General features: G+C 44.9%; 1 protein-coding gene across 1 annotated transcript in view; it reads left to right on the forward strand.

Annotated features, from left to right (window-relative positions):
* The window catches only part of RFTN1 (raftlin, lipid raft linker 1), a 192,866-nt gene that overhangs the window by 162,950 nt on the left and 10,815 nt on the right, over positions 1 to 19,101 (forward strand). Inside the window, exon 7 of the mRNA XM_007470645.1 lies at positions 19,065 to 19,096. Within this exon, the coding sequence (XP_007470707.1) occupies positions 19,065 to 19,096 (32 nt within the window). The remainder of the gene's footprint in view (positions 1 to 19,064; positions 19,097 to 19,101) is intronic.

Below are 19,101 nucleotides of genomic sequence, written 5' to 3' on the forward strand. Positions count from 1 at the left end.
TGATGATGGTGGCTTCTTGTGACTTGGCATGGAAGGGTGGAAGGCAGCTTTATCTGGAATATATTCATTTTTATGTAGAGAAATATTCATTTTACTTGGGTAATTAAAAGTTAGTTTTTAGATGATAGCTAGTTCTGTCTCCCCATAGCCTTTCTTCTCTTAGGTTTTAAGTGTACTTATTTTCTCCTTGTGGAAAAGAAAGTAAAATAGGAGTTGAGTAATTCCACTTTCTGTTGTCTTCCACATATTTTTTTTTCTTGTACAACTTCTTGTTTTGAACATAATTTTTTATTGCAGTATAGTTAATTTACAATGTTTCAGGTGTACAGCAAAGTGATTCAGTTATATATATATATTCTTTTTCAGAGTCTTTTCCATTATAGGTCATTACAAGATATTGAATGTAGTTCCCTGTGCTATACAGTAGGCCCTTTATGTTTATCCATTTTATATATAGTAGTTTGTATCTGCTAATCCCAAACTCCTAATTTATCCCTTCCCCACTTTCCCCTTTGGTAACCATAAGTTTGTTTTCTACGTCTGTGGGTCTATTTCTGTTTTGTAAATAAGTTCATTTGAATCATTTTTTTAGATTCCACATATAAGTGATGTCATATGTGGTGGTCATGGGTATCAATCAGGATGCTTTCCACTGTCAAGGCAGAGTATCCACCTGGCAGTGGCTTGAACAGTAGGGATTTGTCATCACATCTCACCAGGCAGCAAGTCTGGAGGAAGGTGGGGGGTTGCAGCGTCATCTTTTTCAGCGGCTTGAGGACATCATCAGGGACCCGGGGACTGTCACCTTCCACATCCCGGTCCTCAGTTTGTCTGCTAGGTCTCCCCTCAGGACCCTAATCCCAAGGTGGCTGCAGAGTTCCCAAGCGTCTCATGGGAACATGATGACAGTTGGAAAGAAGGGGGCATTTCCTGCCATGTGCCCTTTTTTATTAGCAAGTAAGACCTTTCCCAGGAACTCCCAAGCAGAGTTTCCCTTCTGTCCCATTGGCTGGGTCACAGACCCACATCACTGTCAAGATCATGATGAGCTGGGCTGGAGAGGGTGTCAGCCAGGAAGGTGGACCTGGGCTATTGGCCTTGGCAACCAACAGCTTGCCACTGAGTGGGACAGAAAGCAGGGATGCTCCTAGAAGTATTTTAAAGAAGACTAAACTTGCACTTGGTGACAGCTCAGAGAGTGGGATGACAAAGGAAGAATTTGACTTTTACTCTCTATCTGCACTCTTTTTCTTCCATAAACTCAATGGTCCTGTTTTCTCAGATTCCCATATTTCACTTCCTATGCAAAATTTAGTCATACAAGTAAGTTAGGCTTTTTAAAAATTTATTCAACAAATAAATATTGAGTTCCTACTGTGTCAGCCACTGTGAAAACATGATGAATGGATTCAATCCAGGCAGGAAGGATTGATTCCTTTAACTGGGGGGAGGAAGTGCAGTCATTAAAAATGAATGCTCACCCCCTGGTCCTTCCACACCCGTAAATAACTTCTCTTCCTTGTCAGGCTTCCTGAGGGGTGGTGAGAGGCCCTAAATCACCAGGAGCCTTTTAAGGCTGATGAGAGGGGAGAGGCAAGTGTGTGGTCTGGTGAAGACCGTGGGGCAAGGCGGATTTAGAGCCTGGCTGCAGAGGAAGAGAGAGTGAAGGAAATCATCACGCTTTCAGAATCATGGGACAAATGCATTTTTTAAACGGTAGTATGCTTTAAAACATCCAGTGCATGACAAAAAAAGAGGCAACCCTCAGTGTGATAAGAAGGGCTTTATCTTTAGGTTTGCCCAATGTGTTTGGGATTAGAAGGGTGGCGGATGATTCTATAAGAGTTTTAAACACACACACACAATTTATTGTCTTACAGTTTTTGAAGGTCAGAAGTCAGGGTGAGCTCAACTGGGTCCTCTCCTTTGGGTCTCATAAGGCTGAAATCAGGGCTTGGCAGGGCTGTGTTCCTTATTGGAGGCTCTGGGGGAAGAATCTGCTCCCAAGCTCATCCAGGTTGTTGACCAAATCCAGCTCCTTGTGGTTGCAGGACTGAGGTCCTTGCTTCCTTGCTGGCTGCCAGCCAAGGGCTGGTTTTGCTCCTGAGAACTGCCTGCATTCCTTCTCATGACCCCTATAATAATTTTTTAAATGCATAGACAGCCTGGGAGCCACAAGTGAGGACAGGGCAAATGGTTCTGCAAGAACTTAGTATATTAAATCAGTGGGTATAGAGGATTGGAGGATGTTCTTGTAGTTAAGTGATCATTCATCACCCTTCCTTGGAATTTGTCCTTTTTAAATTCACTTGGCAAGAACTTCAGTAAGATGAAATACAAAGGAAGGGCCTGCTTCCTTTGGAACTGCTTAAGGGGCTACACTCAGTATGAACATCTTTAATTGGATGGGGGTCTTTCTTCGCGGGCCCTTTGATGCCATCCTGTGCCTTGTCCTGTTTCACATCATTTTCAGTGCCTCGTGTAGAGACCTAGATGATGGGGGACCTGTGGGAGGCCGTGGAGTATACTGGATGGCAGTCAAGATCCAAAGAACAGGGATGCTCTTGGGCTCCACAGAAACATTTCAGTTGGGCACGGTGTGGGTGGGAAGAATTGAGGGAATCGTTGAGAGCGGGGAGTGGGGAAGATTCTGGACAACCCACCCACATCAGTGGGAACCAGAGCTGCTTTTTCTGAATCTATCTGCTTTTACATATTGGGCTTCTAAATTAGATTACATTGATGTTTGTGGAAAGCCTCCCACTACTTTTTAAAAAATGGAAAAGAAACAAAACAAGGGGCTTCCCTGGTGGCACAGTGGTTGAGAGTCCGCCTGCTGATGCAGAGGACGTGGGTTCGTGCCCCGGTCTGGGAAGATCCCACATGCCGCGGAGCAGCTGGGCCCGTGAGCCATGGCCGCTGAGCCTGCGCGTCCGGAGCCTGTGCTCTGCAACGGGAGAGGCCACAACAGTGAGAGGCCCGCATACCGCAAAAAAACAAAAACAAAAACAAACAAACAAAAAAAAAGAAACAAAACAAGAAGCCTTGAAAATTACTTATCTAATCGAGCTTCTTTTCTGAGTAGGTTTCCCTGATTTCTTAAACTCCTTCCAATCTCATTATCTACTAGTTTATCAATGTTAGGTCAAAACCAGCCCAACAAAATGTAATGGGATACATTTAAGTATAAAAAAATCAATTGTATTTAAGTGCAAAAAAATCAATAACACAGCATGGAGAATACCTGATTTGAAAGCAATTGTAATGAATAAGTTTAATTCAGGTGAACAGTGTACCGACTACTCCTCTCCAAATACTCCAAATGCTCTGAGCTGTGACCAAGTGGGGTTTTCCAGATCACACCCTGGTTACTTGTCCCTCCATTTGTGTTCTCTCCTGCCCTCTGCTGAGTCCCTCCTTGACATTTGAGGTCCTTGCCCTTCCTGGCCCAACTCTTTGTGACATCATCTTTGATGCTGTCGGCTGGATTTGCACTCCCTTCCTTTCAGCACTTTTGGCACCATGTTCCACCTTCCTTAGAGCTATCTAATTTTTTAAAAAAATTATTTTATTGAAGTATAGTTGATTTACAATGTTGTGTGATATTCTACTGTACAGCAGAATGATTCAGTTATACACATATATTCAGTATATGTGTCTACTCTTTTTCATATTCTTTTCCATTATGGTTTATCACAGGATACTGAATATAGTTCCCTGTGCTATATGGTAGGACCTTGTTGTCTATCCATTCTATATATAATAGTTTGCATCTGCTAACCCCAAACTCCCAATCCATCCCTCCCTTCCTACCCCCTCCCCCTTGGCAACCACAATTCTGTTGTTCTCTATGTCTGTGAGTCTATTTCTGTATCATAGATAAGTTTATTTGTTTCATAATTTAGATTCTTCTCTTACTATGTCTAGGTCCATCCATGGGGCTGCAAATGACATTATCATTCTTTTTTATGGCTGAGTAATATTCCATTGTGTGTGTGTGTGTGTGTGTGTGTGTGTGTATCACTTCTTCTTTATCCATTCATCTGTCAATGGACATTTAAGTTGCTTCCATGTCTTGGCAATTATTGTAAATAGTGCTGCTATGAACAGTGGGGTGCCTGTATCTTTTCAAATTATAGTTTTGTCTGGATGTATGCCCAGGAGTGGCTTTGCTGGATCATATGGCATAGAGTTATTTAATTTTTTAATTGCTCTGTGAACTCCTGGAGTCAGGGACTAGCTGTTTCTAATGATCATGTTCCCTGGATCCAAATTAATTCCTTTCGTGTTACAAGTTTCATCAAACACTGGTTGGGTGGATATGAAACAACATGAGATTATTGCTATGGGTAAAAGATAACTGGCCATATTATGAAATGCACACAGGAGGTGCTTATCTTCTGTTTTCCAGTGTGATACCAGTTGACTGGGAGTCTTATGTCTACCACACTGCTGTATTTGACGAGAAACACAGACAGATTGGGGGGTGGACAGCGATGGAGGACATGCCTGGAAATGGTTGAAAACAAGTGGGTGTGTTTATTTTGGAGGAGGAACAAACAAGGGCAATCAGGAAGCTGGTTCCACATCTTCGAAGGGCAGACCTCTGATAAAGGGGATAGACTCTGTTTTCCTTAGTTGCAAGGGGAAAACCAGGATCCTTTGGAGAGTTTTGTGGAACCATCTGGCAGTGGAAGTAGGTGGGGCATGAGGCTGTCAACTCCCAGGTATCAGGGTGATTCATATGTTCAGTTTACCATCTCTCAGGGGTGATGGAGGTGGCCTTCCTGTTCTGGGCAGGAAGCACTAGAGAAGTGCTTCCCAAACCTTGTTGATCCTCAGCATCACCTGGGGATTTGATACGAGTACACATTCCCCAGCACTAGCCCTGGCAGTCAGTAGGTCTGGGGGTGGAGATTAGGGATCTACATGTTAAAAATCCAACCAGGAGCCACTGAACGGAGAAACACCCTGATTGCTTCCAGCTTTAATAAGCTGGGATGCATGGGTCAACTATTGCTTTTAAGTCAGTGGCCTCTTTGAGGCAAAATTATTAAACATCCTCTTCAACTATGGTGGAAGGGGGGATTCACTTGGCAAATTAGACAAGAAGGCTCAGAAACTAGTCTAATGAGGCCAAGACATCTGTTCTTAAATTTTTATAACTTTTTTTTCCTTATTGCAAAAGTGATGCATGGACAGTTCCTCAAAATGTTAAGCATAGTTACCATATGACCAACCCAGTAATTTTACTCTAAGGCACATATCCAAGAGAAATAATAGCAGCATTATTCATAATATCCAAAACGTTGAGACAATCCGAATGCCCATCAAGTGTTGAATAAATAAAATATGTACAATGGAATATTATTCGTACAATGGAATATTATTCAGCAATAAAAAGGAATGGAGTACTAATACAGGCTACAACACAGATGAACCTTGAAAACATTATGTTAAAATGAAAGAAGCCAGGTACAAAAGACAACATATTGTATGATTCCATTTATATGAAATGTCCAGATTAGGCACATCTATAGGAAGTAGATTGGTGGTTGCCTAGGGGTGAGGGTGGGGGGAAAAAGAGTGACTGCTAATGGGGACAAGAATTTGGGGGGAGGTGATGAAAACGTTCTAAATTTGTACTTTGGTGATGGTTGCATAACTCTGTGAATATATTAAAAACCATTGAATTGTGTACTATATATAAACAGGTGAATTTTTAGATACGTCAGTTATTCTTAAGGTGTTTTTAAAAATTGATACATGTAATTGAAGACAGTTTAGAAAATACAAATAAGGAAAGCAAAAATCATCCCACTTTCATTATAACTGAGAAGATAGTCACATATTGGTGTATATTCTAGTATATATTCTGTCTGTATATAGGCAGAAAAATATATTTGCATATATTTTTTAAAAATGGGATTATTTTGTTCACACTCTATCTCATCATTTTAAACGGCTGTAGAATATTGGTATATGAGCCATCGTATTTTAATTTATTTAATTAGTTTTCTATTGGTAGATTTTAGATGGTTTCCATTTTTTGCTCTTGTACATCATGAATATTCTCTAGCTTTATCATTGTGCTTCATATCACATTTTGGCTTAAAGGTCCATACTTTTTAAAGCTAGCTATTTTGTATCCCATGGAAACAAGTTTTACTTTTGATTTCACCTGAAAAATGCTTGATGCTGTCCAGAAGGGGACATGGGTCAAGAATATGAGGATCATCACAAAGACATCACCCTATCTAAAACTGATTTAGGGCTTCCCTGGTGGCACAGTGGTTGACAGTCTGCCTGCCGATGCAGGGGACACGGGTTCGTGCCCCGGTCTGGGAAGATCCCACATGCCGCGGAGCGGCTGGGCCCGTGAGCCATGGCCACTGAGCCTGTGCGTCCGGAGCCTGTGCAGTGAGAGGCCCGCATACCGCAAAAAAAAAAAAAACAAAAAAAAACAAAACCGATTTAGGCTATAAAATTGTGCAGAGTCACCCTCCCATATGAAGACAAAGTCACACTGAAAGAAGCATGTAGACTTGTCTCTATTAAATGATAGATGTTTTGTTTTCCAGTCTGTATCAGTTAGTTCTTGCTGTATAACAAACCATTCCAAACGTCACAGCTTCAAATGACTGTTTATTGAGCTCATGATTCTTTGGGTCAGCTGAGCAGTTCTTCTGCTCTGAAGCAGTTTAGCTGACCTCTCCTGGGCTCTCCCATACATCAGGTGACGGCCAGAGGATCCAGGGTTGGCCTCACTCACGTGTCTGACAGTTGGCTGGCTGTTGGCTGGGGCTAGAAGGCCCTGTGTATCTTAACATCTAGTAGGCTTGCCCAGACTTCTTCATAGGAGGAAAGTCACAGGGTGCCTGAGTGCCCCGGTGTGCTAGCTTACTTATTTCATGCTTTGGTTTGCATCATATTTGTTAACATCCTATTGATTTGTTAATATCCTGTTAATAGCCAAAGAAAGTCACAAAACCAAGCTCAGATTCAAGAGGTGGTGAGATAGATATTATCTCCTGGTAGGACCATCTGCACCACAGTGCAGGGGCACAGATGCAGGATGGGGATGGATTTGTGTGTGGCCAGTTTAATAATTTTGCCAATCTTTGCTAAAGCATCCAGTAGCCTTAGTGGTTGGTGACCAATGTGGTTCTGCATTTAATTTTCATACATGAATATACTTCCAACTTCCACATACAGAAAGGTCAGAAGGATGGTACCACAACATCCTGGCAGATTAACTCCCATTTTTAATGGTAAACTCACGTCTCATTAGTGTTGGATGTGATTTACAGCAATTTTGATAAGACTTAGAGCATATAAGACAGCGGTGGCAGAACCTACCCCAGAAATGCTAGGGAAGGTGCATTCATTCATTGACTCATTTTGTGCCAGACACTTCTCTAGTTGCTTGGGATTCATTGAGAATAAGACAAACCCCTTGCTTTGTGGAGAATGCATTCCAGTGAAGGAGATAGTAGTAAATAGATAAGCTAATCAGTGTTAAGAAGTGATCAGTATGATGAAGTGATAGTGCAGGGGACAGAGGGAAATAGGGGGGTCTTCTTCCGGACCCCACGTAGAGTTGGCTGATCTCTCTGAGGCCGTTTTCATTTTCTTGACCTTGGTTTTCTGTTCATCAGCTCCTCCTTTGGTGGGTCACAACCCAGATGCTGATGGAAACCCAACAGTGCGTCTGTGACAGGCTCTGGTGCGTCTATCTCCAGCCTGTAGTGGAGCAGGAAACCAGAGAGAATGGAAGAACCCTGGTGACAGGGGAGCTGACAGTCAGGGGTCTGACGTGTCCTGAAGGCTGGATATTCCCGCTAGTGGTTCCCAGCACCTCGGAAGCCCTAGTAGAAGTCCCCTTACCAGGAGCAGGGTCCTCAGAGGACACACCGAGGGACTCGTGCAACATAATTTGGCTTGAGGGAGAGGGTCCAGTTAGCATCCTGGTAAGCATGGCAACAAGAGGCTAACAACTGGGTCACCACCGAGAGAATATTGACCAGAGAGAATACTGACCGAATTCTGAAGTGGGACCGTGGCCCCTTGAATTTACCAGATGGAGAAAGTCAGGGAGGGAAAATGTGCTGTGCTGAATGTTCTACAACGTTACTGTCTTTTCAGAGTGACTGTGCTTTGTGGCTCCGAGTGCTGCTGGGCCAGCGACAGTGGAATAACCCTTAACTTCCATTGCCGCTTCTGCTAGGATTTTGAAGCAGCCTTTGTTCAGGGACATCATCTGGGCTAACGCTTTATGATTATTGGTAAGCAGTCAGGAATCCACTGTAGTTGAAGGTGATAACTTTGATGTAGTTTTAATTTCGAGAGTTTTTGCTGACACACGTCCCCACCCCACCCCCACTCCAGAGTAAATCCCTTTTAATTGTATACTGTGGGAAAGCTCTTTTTAAATCCCCTTTTTTCTAGGTTGTAGATATGGTGAAAAAATAAGAAAGAAAGGCTAAAACTATGATCCCTCATTCACCTCATATTGTCTAAAGACAAAGTGACAGATCCCATTTATTCCCAGAAAGTCTAATTTCCTCTCACTCCTCAAAGCAAGCAGAAGGGACTTGGCAAGTCCCTGGATGGAGAAAATGTTTCTTGTTTAATTGTTATCAGACCAAGCTGTTTCCAAGTCTGCCTGCTGGAGAGGATGCGCTCACCCCGACGCATTCAGTGTGTGTGTGAAATGTCAGCTTCTGGAGGATGCAAGGCTCGCGCTGTCCCACTGTGAGGTCCCACAGAGCAGCCCACAGGATGTAACGGCTTTGAGTCGCTTAACTGTTTGCGCTCAGAACGGCAGCAGCATCTTCTCCTACTAATGGTCAGAGTCTGCCCCAGCCGTGCCCCCTTAACCTTGAAACGTCCAGCATCTTTGCCTGCAGTGTAATCTGGGAGCCCTTTGTGCGTGGTTCTCACTCTGTCGAGCAGGCGCCTGTCAGCAGGCAGCTCTGATGCGTGCGTGCATCTCCTGTCCCTCCACCCCATAACCCCTAACCCCTCTCCCGAAGCTGCACATCCCAGGACCAAATCACCTGCCTGGCCTAGAATCTAGAAGAGTGTTATCTTGCACTGAAGGTTTGGTTTTCCTGCCAGCTGGGCGTGCGTGGTACTCTGGGAGAAGCCCGGACAGCATCTCGAGCGAGCACGCTCTCCCCCTGCATGGGTTTTTATCTCTTCCTCCCAGGGTACGCAGGTGGCAGTGTTGGGCCTCACGGTAGCTTGTCGTAAATGAGACTTCAGGGCTGCGATGCCATGCCGGGTCACAATGCGTCTGGCACGTAGGAGATGAGGGCGTGGTGTGCCAGCTTTGAGAGCGGTGAGAAATTAGAAACCCCGAGCTCCATTCAGTAGTAGCTATTACATTCCATTTCTCTCTAATCAGATGAGGTGACTCCGATTTTCCTCCTAGAGGTTTGCTGGGTTATTTGGCTCTCCCTAGAATAATCATAATCTCTCAGCTTCTGCAGTGGAATAAGGCACCCCGAAGCTTAGCGAATTGAAATAACCAGCCTTTATGGTTGTAGTGAGTGCACAGGTCAGCTGGGTGATTCTGCTGATCTGGGCTAAGCTCCTCTAACCTCAGCAGGGCTCCTCTAACCTCCCTCTGCATCTGTGTCACTGGCTGGTCGACTGGCGCCTCGCTGGTCCAAGATGGCGTCTCTCACGTCTGCTAGTTGCTTGGGCCACATGACTCTCATCATCCAACAGGCCACCCTCGGCTTGTCCTTGGTTCCCTGAGAGCAGGTAGAAGCAGCAAGGTCACTTGCGGCCTGGGCTTAGAACTATGATGTCACATCTACCATATCTGTTGGTCAGCCTGAACTCAAGGGGTGGAGAAGTGGACTCTGCCTCTTTATGGGAGGAGCTGTAGGATGCCGAAAAGAGGCCTAGAGGCAGGGAAGTAATCACTGAGGCCATTTTTTGCAAACAGTGTATCTCAAATAATAATAGCAGTCATTATTATTATTTTGTTGGGCTCTCAATAGGGCTGCAGGGTTTGTTGCCTTTCTTGCGTGGGAGAGGAAATCAGGCAAACATGTGAATTAAGCAGCAGGGGTGGGTAAATAGTCCGAGAAAAGCAGCTTTCCACACACTGCATGTATTTTCCCCTGCCCCCTTTTCTATATCTGAGAGCTAAGCGCTTTTTTTTTAACGTATTCTCTTTGAACGTTATGAAAGCCGAAGTTGTCTAAAATGAGACGGCCGGCTTTCTTAGGCTCTATTATCTTGGCCTAATTACATATCAGCAAAATGTTTTTCTGGGGCATTGTGTGTAAAACAAAGAGGAAAACAACATCTCCAGCCGGCCCCAGCATCCTTGCCCCTCCCTCTGCTGGCAGAGGCAGTGGTCCTGCAGGAGGCCTGGGGGGGGATGGGGACCAGGAAGGCAGGGCTGCTGCAGCTGCCACTGGCCTCAGACGGATTTGCCCTTTCCCCAGAGAGAACGAGTGGCACAGCCTCCCTTCCTCTCTCCTTCCCTCCAGCACACCTCATGGTGGCTTGCATCTGGGGAGGGACTGTATGTTTGCTCTCCCCACCCACTGGACCGGGATCTCCTACAGCAGGAGAAGAGGCTCACACATCTTTGCTTCCCAGGTGCGTGGCACAGAACCAGGTTGACTGGATGTGGAGATTCATAAGTGAATAGTGGTACCTGGTATAGCCGTGCCCTTGGCGATACTGAAGGACTCAGTGGAGTTTTCTGCAAGACCGCCGCAGTGTTACAGCCCCTACTTTCCAGTTGATAAATGAAGATGAAATGTTCCTTCTTTCCAGCTTGGCGTTCCCCTCTCCTGCCCTGCCCTTGCACCTCTACTTTCTATCACCTGAGGGCATGACTCTTATCTTCCCTGTGTGCCGTCATGGCCAGGGTCTCTGCTGGCCATGGCAAAGTCAATGCAGACCCCAGATTTCCTGAGAACATGTTTACATGCCAGCCACTTCCCTCCTGAAGCATCCTGGCTGTGGTCTCCTGAGACCTCACGGTCTATCCAGAGACGGTTTTTCAGGCTCCGTGTTGCTTGCCCTCTCATGACATTACATGGTGTGGATCTTTCTTCTTAAACGTGTTCCCTACCTTGGGCTGCCCTCCAGCCAGTTCCTCCCAGTTCAGGGCTTTTTATCATCTTCTGCTGTCCCCTCCCCAGGAGACCCAGTCCTCAGCCAGCCTCACCCCTCCTTGAGCTGTTCTCCCCCCATATTGGCCAATGCCTCCAAGTCTTCATTTTCATCTAACCCTTTCCCTGGCTTTAGACTGTGTATGAGTGCCCTATTGCTGCTGTAACAAATTACTACAAACTTAGTGACTGAAAACAGCACAGATTTATTCTCTTAACAGTTCTGGAGGCCAAAAATCCAAAATGGGTTGTAAGGGATTATAATCAAGAGGTTGCCAGAGTTGCATTCTTTCTGGGAGAATCTGTTCCTTGCTTTCAACTTCTAGAGGCCAACCTGCTGGTGGCCAAGCACCCTGCCCTCTGTTCCCATCCTCACCTCTCCTTACCTGACTCTGACCCGCCTCCTGCCTCCCGTCTAAGGACCCTTTTGATCACATTGAACCCACCTGGTTAATCTCCCCATCACATGATCCTTAAGTTCATCAATCCGCCGGATCCCTTTTACCATAGAAGGGAACCTCTTCCCAGGCCCCAGGATTTAGGACGTAGACATATTTGGGGGGAGTGAGCGGGCATTTTTCTTTCTACCATAGGAATCATTCCCTCTCATTGTGGTCCTTGTCCCATATGCCTTGGTTCAATACATAAGCAGCCATTACCCATTATGTTGTTATACAGCACTATTTAACAAGCCCAACACTGATTGACACAGGTGGTGTCTAGTGTTTTGCCATTGTGAACAGTTCTCCAGTGAATAACTCTGTACATTTGTCATTTTTTAATATACAGGATCCATTCCCAGAAGTGCGGTTGTTGGGTCAGAGGGTAAATATATTTGTAATTTTGAGAGACACTGTCAAATTGTTCTCCCTGAGGTTGAATCTGTCCTCCTGCCAGCCATGTATGAGAATACTTGCCTCCCCACAGCCTCGTCAGCTAAGTAGTTCTCAAACTTTGGGGTTTTCCAATATGAGAGGTGAAACTATGATATCACAGGGTAGTTTTGATTTGCACTTCTCTTATTGTGAGATTTAGTATATTTTCCTCTGGTTTATGGCCATTAGAATTTCCTTTTTTGTGACTCTCTTCCTAGCCTCATCCCATCTTAAAATTTGGATTACTGGATTTCTTTTCTTATCAATTTTTAGGAGCTACTTTTTTGACTGTAATTTGAGCTACAGATAGTTTCCCATCTTGTCATTTGTCTCTTGCCTTTGCATAGCTTGTCGTTTGTCACGCAGTAGGGGTTTTATGTCACCAAATTTATTATTTTTTCTTTATGTTTTCTGGATTCTAAGATGTTTAGAAATGGCTTCCAGTAGGCCCTTTAAAAATTAATAAAATTGTGTTAAATGTGGGGAGTTGGACATAGGTAGCTATTTCTTCTCTCTTCTGAAAAATCCCGGTGAACTGATACTAAAAGAATGATAGATTTATTTGTAAATTTATTTGTAATCCCCAAATCAGTACTCTTGGTGCTTTCACAGTCACTTGCAGATGTATGCTTAGTGGCAAAAAAAAAAATTATGTTGCTGACATGCACGTTCCCAGCTAAGCTTTCTCATTTCAGCTGTCATGCTGTAAACAAGTGTCCTGTTCGCATTTCACTTAGTGCCACATTTTTCACATGCTTGTGCTTTTTGTTGGTGATTTCACTGTATAAAGTTGCCCCCAAGCATAGTGGTGCAGTACTGTCCTGTGTTCCTAAGAACAGGAAGGCTGAGATGTGCCTCATGGGGCAAATATGTGTGTTAGGTAAGCTTTGTTCAGGCGTGAGTTACAAATCTGACCAGAGGCTAACAGGAAGCTAACCCTGTATTTCCCCAGGAACAGTGGTTCAGTATCTGCTAATTCAGTGTTTGTGGCAACATTATAGAACAGAACTCCCACAAATAATGAAAAATGACTTTAGATGATAGATAGATAGATGGATAGAGACATAGGTAGGTAGGTAAGTAGGTACGTGGATGGATGGATAGGAAGATAGATGATAGATAGATAGAGACATAGAGACAGATAGGTATGTAGATAGGTGGATGGATGGTTAGACAGGAAGATAACAGATAGATAGATAGATAGATAGAGACATAGAGACATAGAGACATAGATAGGTAGGTAGATGGATGGATGGATAGATACCCACAAGAACAAAAAGATTGGAAGAAGAGGAAGTGGAAGATGTGTGATTTCAACAGATTTTTAGAAGATGGAAGGTGCATGGAGGAAGGCGGATTAATTTAGCAAAGTAGGGAAGCTGCACCTGGATGTAGAAGGGATCCTGAGGAAAGCTCTGGTCTTCAAAGCCTAAATCACTCCAGGATGGTGGGATGTGATCTGCAGAGCTGAAAACTGGGGCATTGTGGTGAAGTCCTTACACAGTGTGGTAAGATCCCTGGCTCCGACCTCTGTCTTGTGCAACCTGGTGACTGCGGAGATAATTCAAGGATCAGACAAAACGACTTAGAGATAGAATATATGTATCCGTGAAACAAAACCAAGATGCTATAAAAAAGAAATGCTCAAAAGAGAAGAAAGAGCTTTGGGGTCTGAAAATAGGGCAGCAGAACATTTTAGAACATACAAAAAGACTGGAAAACAAAATAAAGGACATCTTTCAGAAGGTAAAATTTTTAAAAAGTAAGAAAACAGGGGGAAAGAAAGGTAATAAAATTAACATATCAGTCCTACGTTTCGACTAATAGGAAGTCCAGAAAGAAAGAAGACAGAAATGGAAGAGAGAAAAGTTATCAAAACAACAACAAAAAACCAAAACACTTTTCAGAGCTAAAGGACAAGAATCCTTTGAGGGCAAAGCCATTGGCTGTACAGCCCTTTAAGTAAACACACACACACACACACACACACACACACACACACACACACATGAAGGCATGTTGTGAAATTCTGGAACTTCATGGGGAAAAATATCCTAAAATCTTCCAAAGCAGCACAACAGGTTACACTCAAAGTATTAGTAATCCAAATAGATATCACAATAGCAATACTGACATCTAGAAGCTAGTGGAGCAATACTTCTAAAGTGTTAAAGGAAAAACAGATTTCAGCCTAGACTTCTGTACCCAAACTTCATTAAAAGTGAAGACAAAGACATTTTTAGGAGTGCAGGGATGCAAATAACTTCCAGGGCATTGTTTCCTAGGGAGCCACTAGAGGATATGCTCCAGCAAAATGAGGAGGAAATCAAAACAGAGAAGACACCAGCCATAGACAGTAGTGGAGGGAGAACACAGTCCTGGGAAGCATCCACCCCAGATTGAAGCAAGGGTACAGAAAGTTCCAGAAATTATGTCTCCAAGTGGAAAAAAGTAGAACTAATATATTTAGGTACATGGGATAGTTATTGATGGGCAGGAAGAAGTGTTGGAACATGTGGAATGAATTAGCGATGGGTTCATGTACAACCACACAGATGAAAAAAACTGAGGCCACAGTTAACTCCAGGAAAAATAAAGGACTATATTAAAAAAAAAAAAAAAAAGGAAGGGGGGGTCACGGAACATTACCTGACCCAGAAATATTTTTGCAATAACACAAACACAGACTTTTGATTTAATTAAAATTATGTTCTAACCATTTGGGGCCTCAGGAAAGAGAAAGTAAGAAATGTGAACGGGAGCTCTAAGCCTTCATTTCCCATGGTAGGAAATCAATAGATACCTAAAATTTATAAGTAAGGAAATAGTATATAAACATGCCCTGCCAATTAGTATTAGGCATTAGTGCTTCGGTAGCAATTTTACAAAAGACTCTTGCAGGCCTCTGGCTTCACATGCCCTCTCGGGGAAGGGAAGGGAAGGGAAGCACCCAGCTGGTGGCTGTCTCCAATCATTGTTTCAGGTGTGGAGACCAGCCCAGAAGTCCTGCATACTTTTCAGACATGGAAATTGAATTCCTCTCTTCATTCACAGTCATGAATAAGGAGCAAAGTATCATCTTTTAAGCTGTTTTTCTCCCAGATTCTTCCAGAATGGAAACAAGGAGAAGAAAAGAAGAGCACACTGCCATCAGGATACAAACTTTCTCACTGGACCAATGAGTTACCTCCTAATATTCCCCTGCACAAAGGATCTTGGAAAGGATCAAAAGACACATGCATTTCTTAGTAAACTCTACATCGTGTTGTTCTGTTTTGGGAGGGTAAGGGAAAGTTGTGTCAGATGCCTGTTTCTTTAGTGGATTTGCAACCACGGAGAAATTACAGGGAACAAAGGAAAAAGAGCCATAAATACAAATGAATCCCTTTTATACAAGTCAAAGAACCACAGGACATGCTTCATTTTTTTTTAACACTCCAGGTGTGATCGGAGATTACGTATCCACACAGGAGAGTGGAGAGTTAATTAAAATTTTTGCACCTGTTCCCAGAAAGAAATGTCTTTTCGTTTGATAAGCGGGCTGGCTTTGGAGTGCTGTTTGTGCTTTTCTCTCCTCACTGGAGTGTCACAGAAAAGCAGATCAAAGAGAGCCTTCCGTCCGATGCGTTTCCGACCACCTTTCTCAGCTAATGGACTTGAAAGCCTCTTCCACTGACTGCATGGAGTTCATGTCATATTTTAGAAATGTTGTCGTCTGACTGTGTCGATAATATGAAAACCAGCTTTGATAGGTGCTTGTGGAAAACCACATTAACCGTTAATTAAATCAAGACCAGCCCAGAGGGTTGGAGTGGGAGAATCTGGCAGAATGAAACACCTCACCCCCTACCATTTGTATTTTACTTTTCAACCCGTCCTGTGACAGCGGGCTGGGAACACTTGTGATTGAACTCTCAGCTCTCTCAAGCAGGGTCATGTTTTGCTGTGTTTTCGCTTCTTCCTTTTAGTCTTTATGATTCTGTACCCTCTGGCTGACATCCCCTACCTTGAGGGGAAAAGCTGTTGGGGAGAAATCCTGCCGTCTTTCTCTTTAAGATGGTGAATGAGGGGAATAAAATAGAGCAAAGCAGAAGCAGCCCTTCGAGGCCTGTCTGGGCAGGTGGGTCAGGCTGCCTCGGGGGTGCCCATTGTCCTGCCGTGCTGGGTACCCGAGGAGAAAACCAGGCCGGGGCACCGGCACCATTAAAAGAACCCCATCCTGCCACTCAGGGCTTTGTGAGCAACTCGCTTGTCCTGGTTGCCATGGCGACTGTCTGTGGCTGGTTTGTCAGAGTGCTTGATAAAGTGGGAAGGTTATTCTTGATAGACCCAAGTGATCTTAACCTTGCAGAGCTTGAGTGTGGATGTACCATTTTCTCTCTCTCCTCTTTAAATCAGGAATGCAGGGATGGGGGCACGGGTTCTCAGGATAAAGCTGCCACAGCAGGTGGTGAGGGCCCTGCCCAGCACAAGGGACACTGGCCGTAACTGGTCTGGAAGGGAGGTCCCGTGTGTCCAGGGGGCCAGCAGAGACGGGTGGCTGGGTCACCCGCTGCCGCCTCTGGCCTGAATGGGGGCTTCAGGGACGGGGCCAGAGAGGGGTCGCCTCCGGCCCCTCTCCCGTCAGTTGGTTGTATTTGTACCTGTCTCTCCTCTCTTCCTTCCGTTTCTTCCTGCTCCCCCTCCTTCACTGACTCCCCTTCCTCTCCTCCTTCTCTTGCCCCTTGCCCACCCCCCTCCTTTTGTCCCCCACCGTCTCCCCTCCCGGAGGATGAAAGGAAAGGTAACAGCTTTCCTTTCGAGGAAATTCGAAATTTAACAGCTGATCATTTCTGGCCACAAAATTGCAGACTCTTTTCTGTCATCCGGTGGAAACCTAATTGATTATCTAGGCAGTACTTTTCAGACTTAGCTGCATCTCAACTACTGGAAGCACTCTTTAAAAGAAATAGAGCTACCGCATTATCCAGCAGTTCCACTCCTGGGTATGTATTGGAAGAAATGAAAACACCAATTAGAAAAGATACATGCACCCCAGTGATCATAGCAGCATTATTTATCATTGCTAAGATACAGAAAAAACTCAAGTGTCCATCAATAGATGAATGGATAAAGAAGATGTGGTACATATATACAATGGAATACTATGCAGCCATAAAAGAAGAACAAAATAATGCCATTTGCAGCAACATGGATGGACCTGGGGGTATTATGCTTATTAGTGAAGTAAGTCAGACAGAGAAAGACAGATACTTTATGTTTCCACTTATATGTGAAATCTAAAAAATAAAATGAATGAATATAACAAATCAGAAACAGACTCACAGATATAGAGAACCAACTAGTGGTTATCAGTGGGGAGAAGGAAGCGGGAGGGGCAAGATAGGTAAAGGGGATTAAGAGGTACAAACTACTATGTATAAAATAGATAAGATACAAGGATGTAACGTACAACACAGGGAAAATATATTTTATAATAATTTTGTATGGAGTATAATCTATAAAAATATTGAATCACTATGGAGTACGCCTGAAACTAATATAATATTGTAACTCAACAGCACTTCAATTAAGAAAAGAAAAAAAAACAGACCCCTGGGTCCCACCCCCAGAGTTTCTGATTGTGCAGGTCTGGGTGGGGTCCCAAGACTCTATTTCTAACAAGTTCCCAGGTGATGCTGCTGGCTCGGGGACCACACTTTGAGAACCACTGACATAGGCCAAGACTTACTTTATATAATTGAGGCTCCCCGAGGGTACGTTGGCTGCCCGGTAGCCACGCTGGGATGGATGCCCAGTGATAGGCGTTTTAAAAGCAGTTGGGAGAAGCAGGGCTGGTTGTTCCCTCATGTCTCTTCTGGCCCCTGGTTCTGTCCCCAAAAGGCCTCTAGCAGGACAGCCCCTCACCGTGGGTGGTCCCCTCTGAGCAGCGCCGCTCCTCGGGTGAGCCTCTTCTCAGCGCTCCAGGCCCCTCGCGGTCTGCCATTTGTCTGTGCTGAGGTCCCCCCTGGAATGCCTCTTCCCCAGCTCCACCTGTCCATCTCCACCCAGCCCCTGAGCCCCAGGAAGCCCTCCCTGACCGCAGTCGCACCAAACAGTCCAGCCTCATGGCCCTGCCAGTGGGCTGTTTTGTATTTCGGTCACATGCGTGTTTGTGCCGTGGCCTCTGCTGTACTGAACTCCAGCAGCAGAACTGCCTTCGTTCACCTCCGACCCACCTGGGCTCCCAGGTACTTGCTGAATGAGTCCTGTGGCGGCCTCCGCTGGAAGGACTCTACACACGTCAGCAGTGTTTGAAGCCATTACCAGGAGCTGACCGAGCAGAGAGAGTCTACGCAGGGAGGGCTGGGGCTGGAGTCGGAAGTTAGCCTGACTCTCGAGGAAGCAGGATGTGAGGCCCGGGTTGGCGGCCTCACAGTGGGATTGTCTCCCTGTGGGGGCAGGACTGGGTTTTTAAATTGAAAGGCGAGCATCAGTCCCCTCCTCCTGCTCCTCCCTGATTCCAAATGAAGCAGCTTTCATCTACTCCTTTACGGCAGGATGTGTAACACAGGTGAAGCTCCCTGTTTGTGTGCATGTGCAGGGTGTGTGTGTGTGTGTGTGTGTGTGTTGCCGCTGTGGCTGGATGCAGATGACTCGATCATTTGTCAAATGTAATTTAACTCCCCACAAGATGCTCTGAAACCATCCAAGCAGCGGGTGTTGTCATGGGCTTAGGTACATCTTGGAGGAGAAGTGATGGTGTTTCTTCATTGAAACTCACAGGAGGCTATTGGTCCAGACAAGAGTAAAACAAAATGAATGGATCAACCCTTTGGCTCCATCTCTTTGCACAGACTGAGTCGGGGCTGGAAAGAAATCCCATGTTGGCAGTTGGGCTCCAAGCTCTTGAAGCATCTTCAGAGCTGGAGTAGGGCCCCAAGGCTACAGGGCATCCCGCCCCTTTCTGCTTTGTTGGGTTGGTGGATTGGACGATCCCCTCTCCATGCCTCAGACGTCATTGGCTTGAGGCAGCTGCAGCCCTGACTGTGGCCTTTCTCCCCAGGGTGTCGAGGTGCAGACAGACTACGTGCCCCTGCTGA

The sequence above is a fragment of the Lipotes vexillifer genome, unplaced genomic scaffold (genome assembly GCF_000442215.2).
Source record: "Lipotes vexillifer unplaced genomic scaffold, Lipotes_vexillifer_v1.1 scaffold418, whole genome shotgun sequence".
Lineage (NCBI taxonomy): Eukaryota > Metazoa > Chordata > Mammalia > Artiodactyla > Lipotidae > Lipotes > Lipotes vexillifer.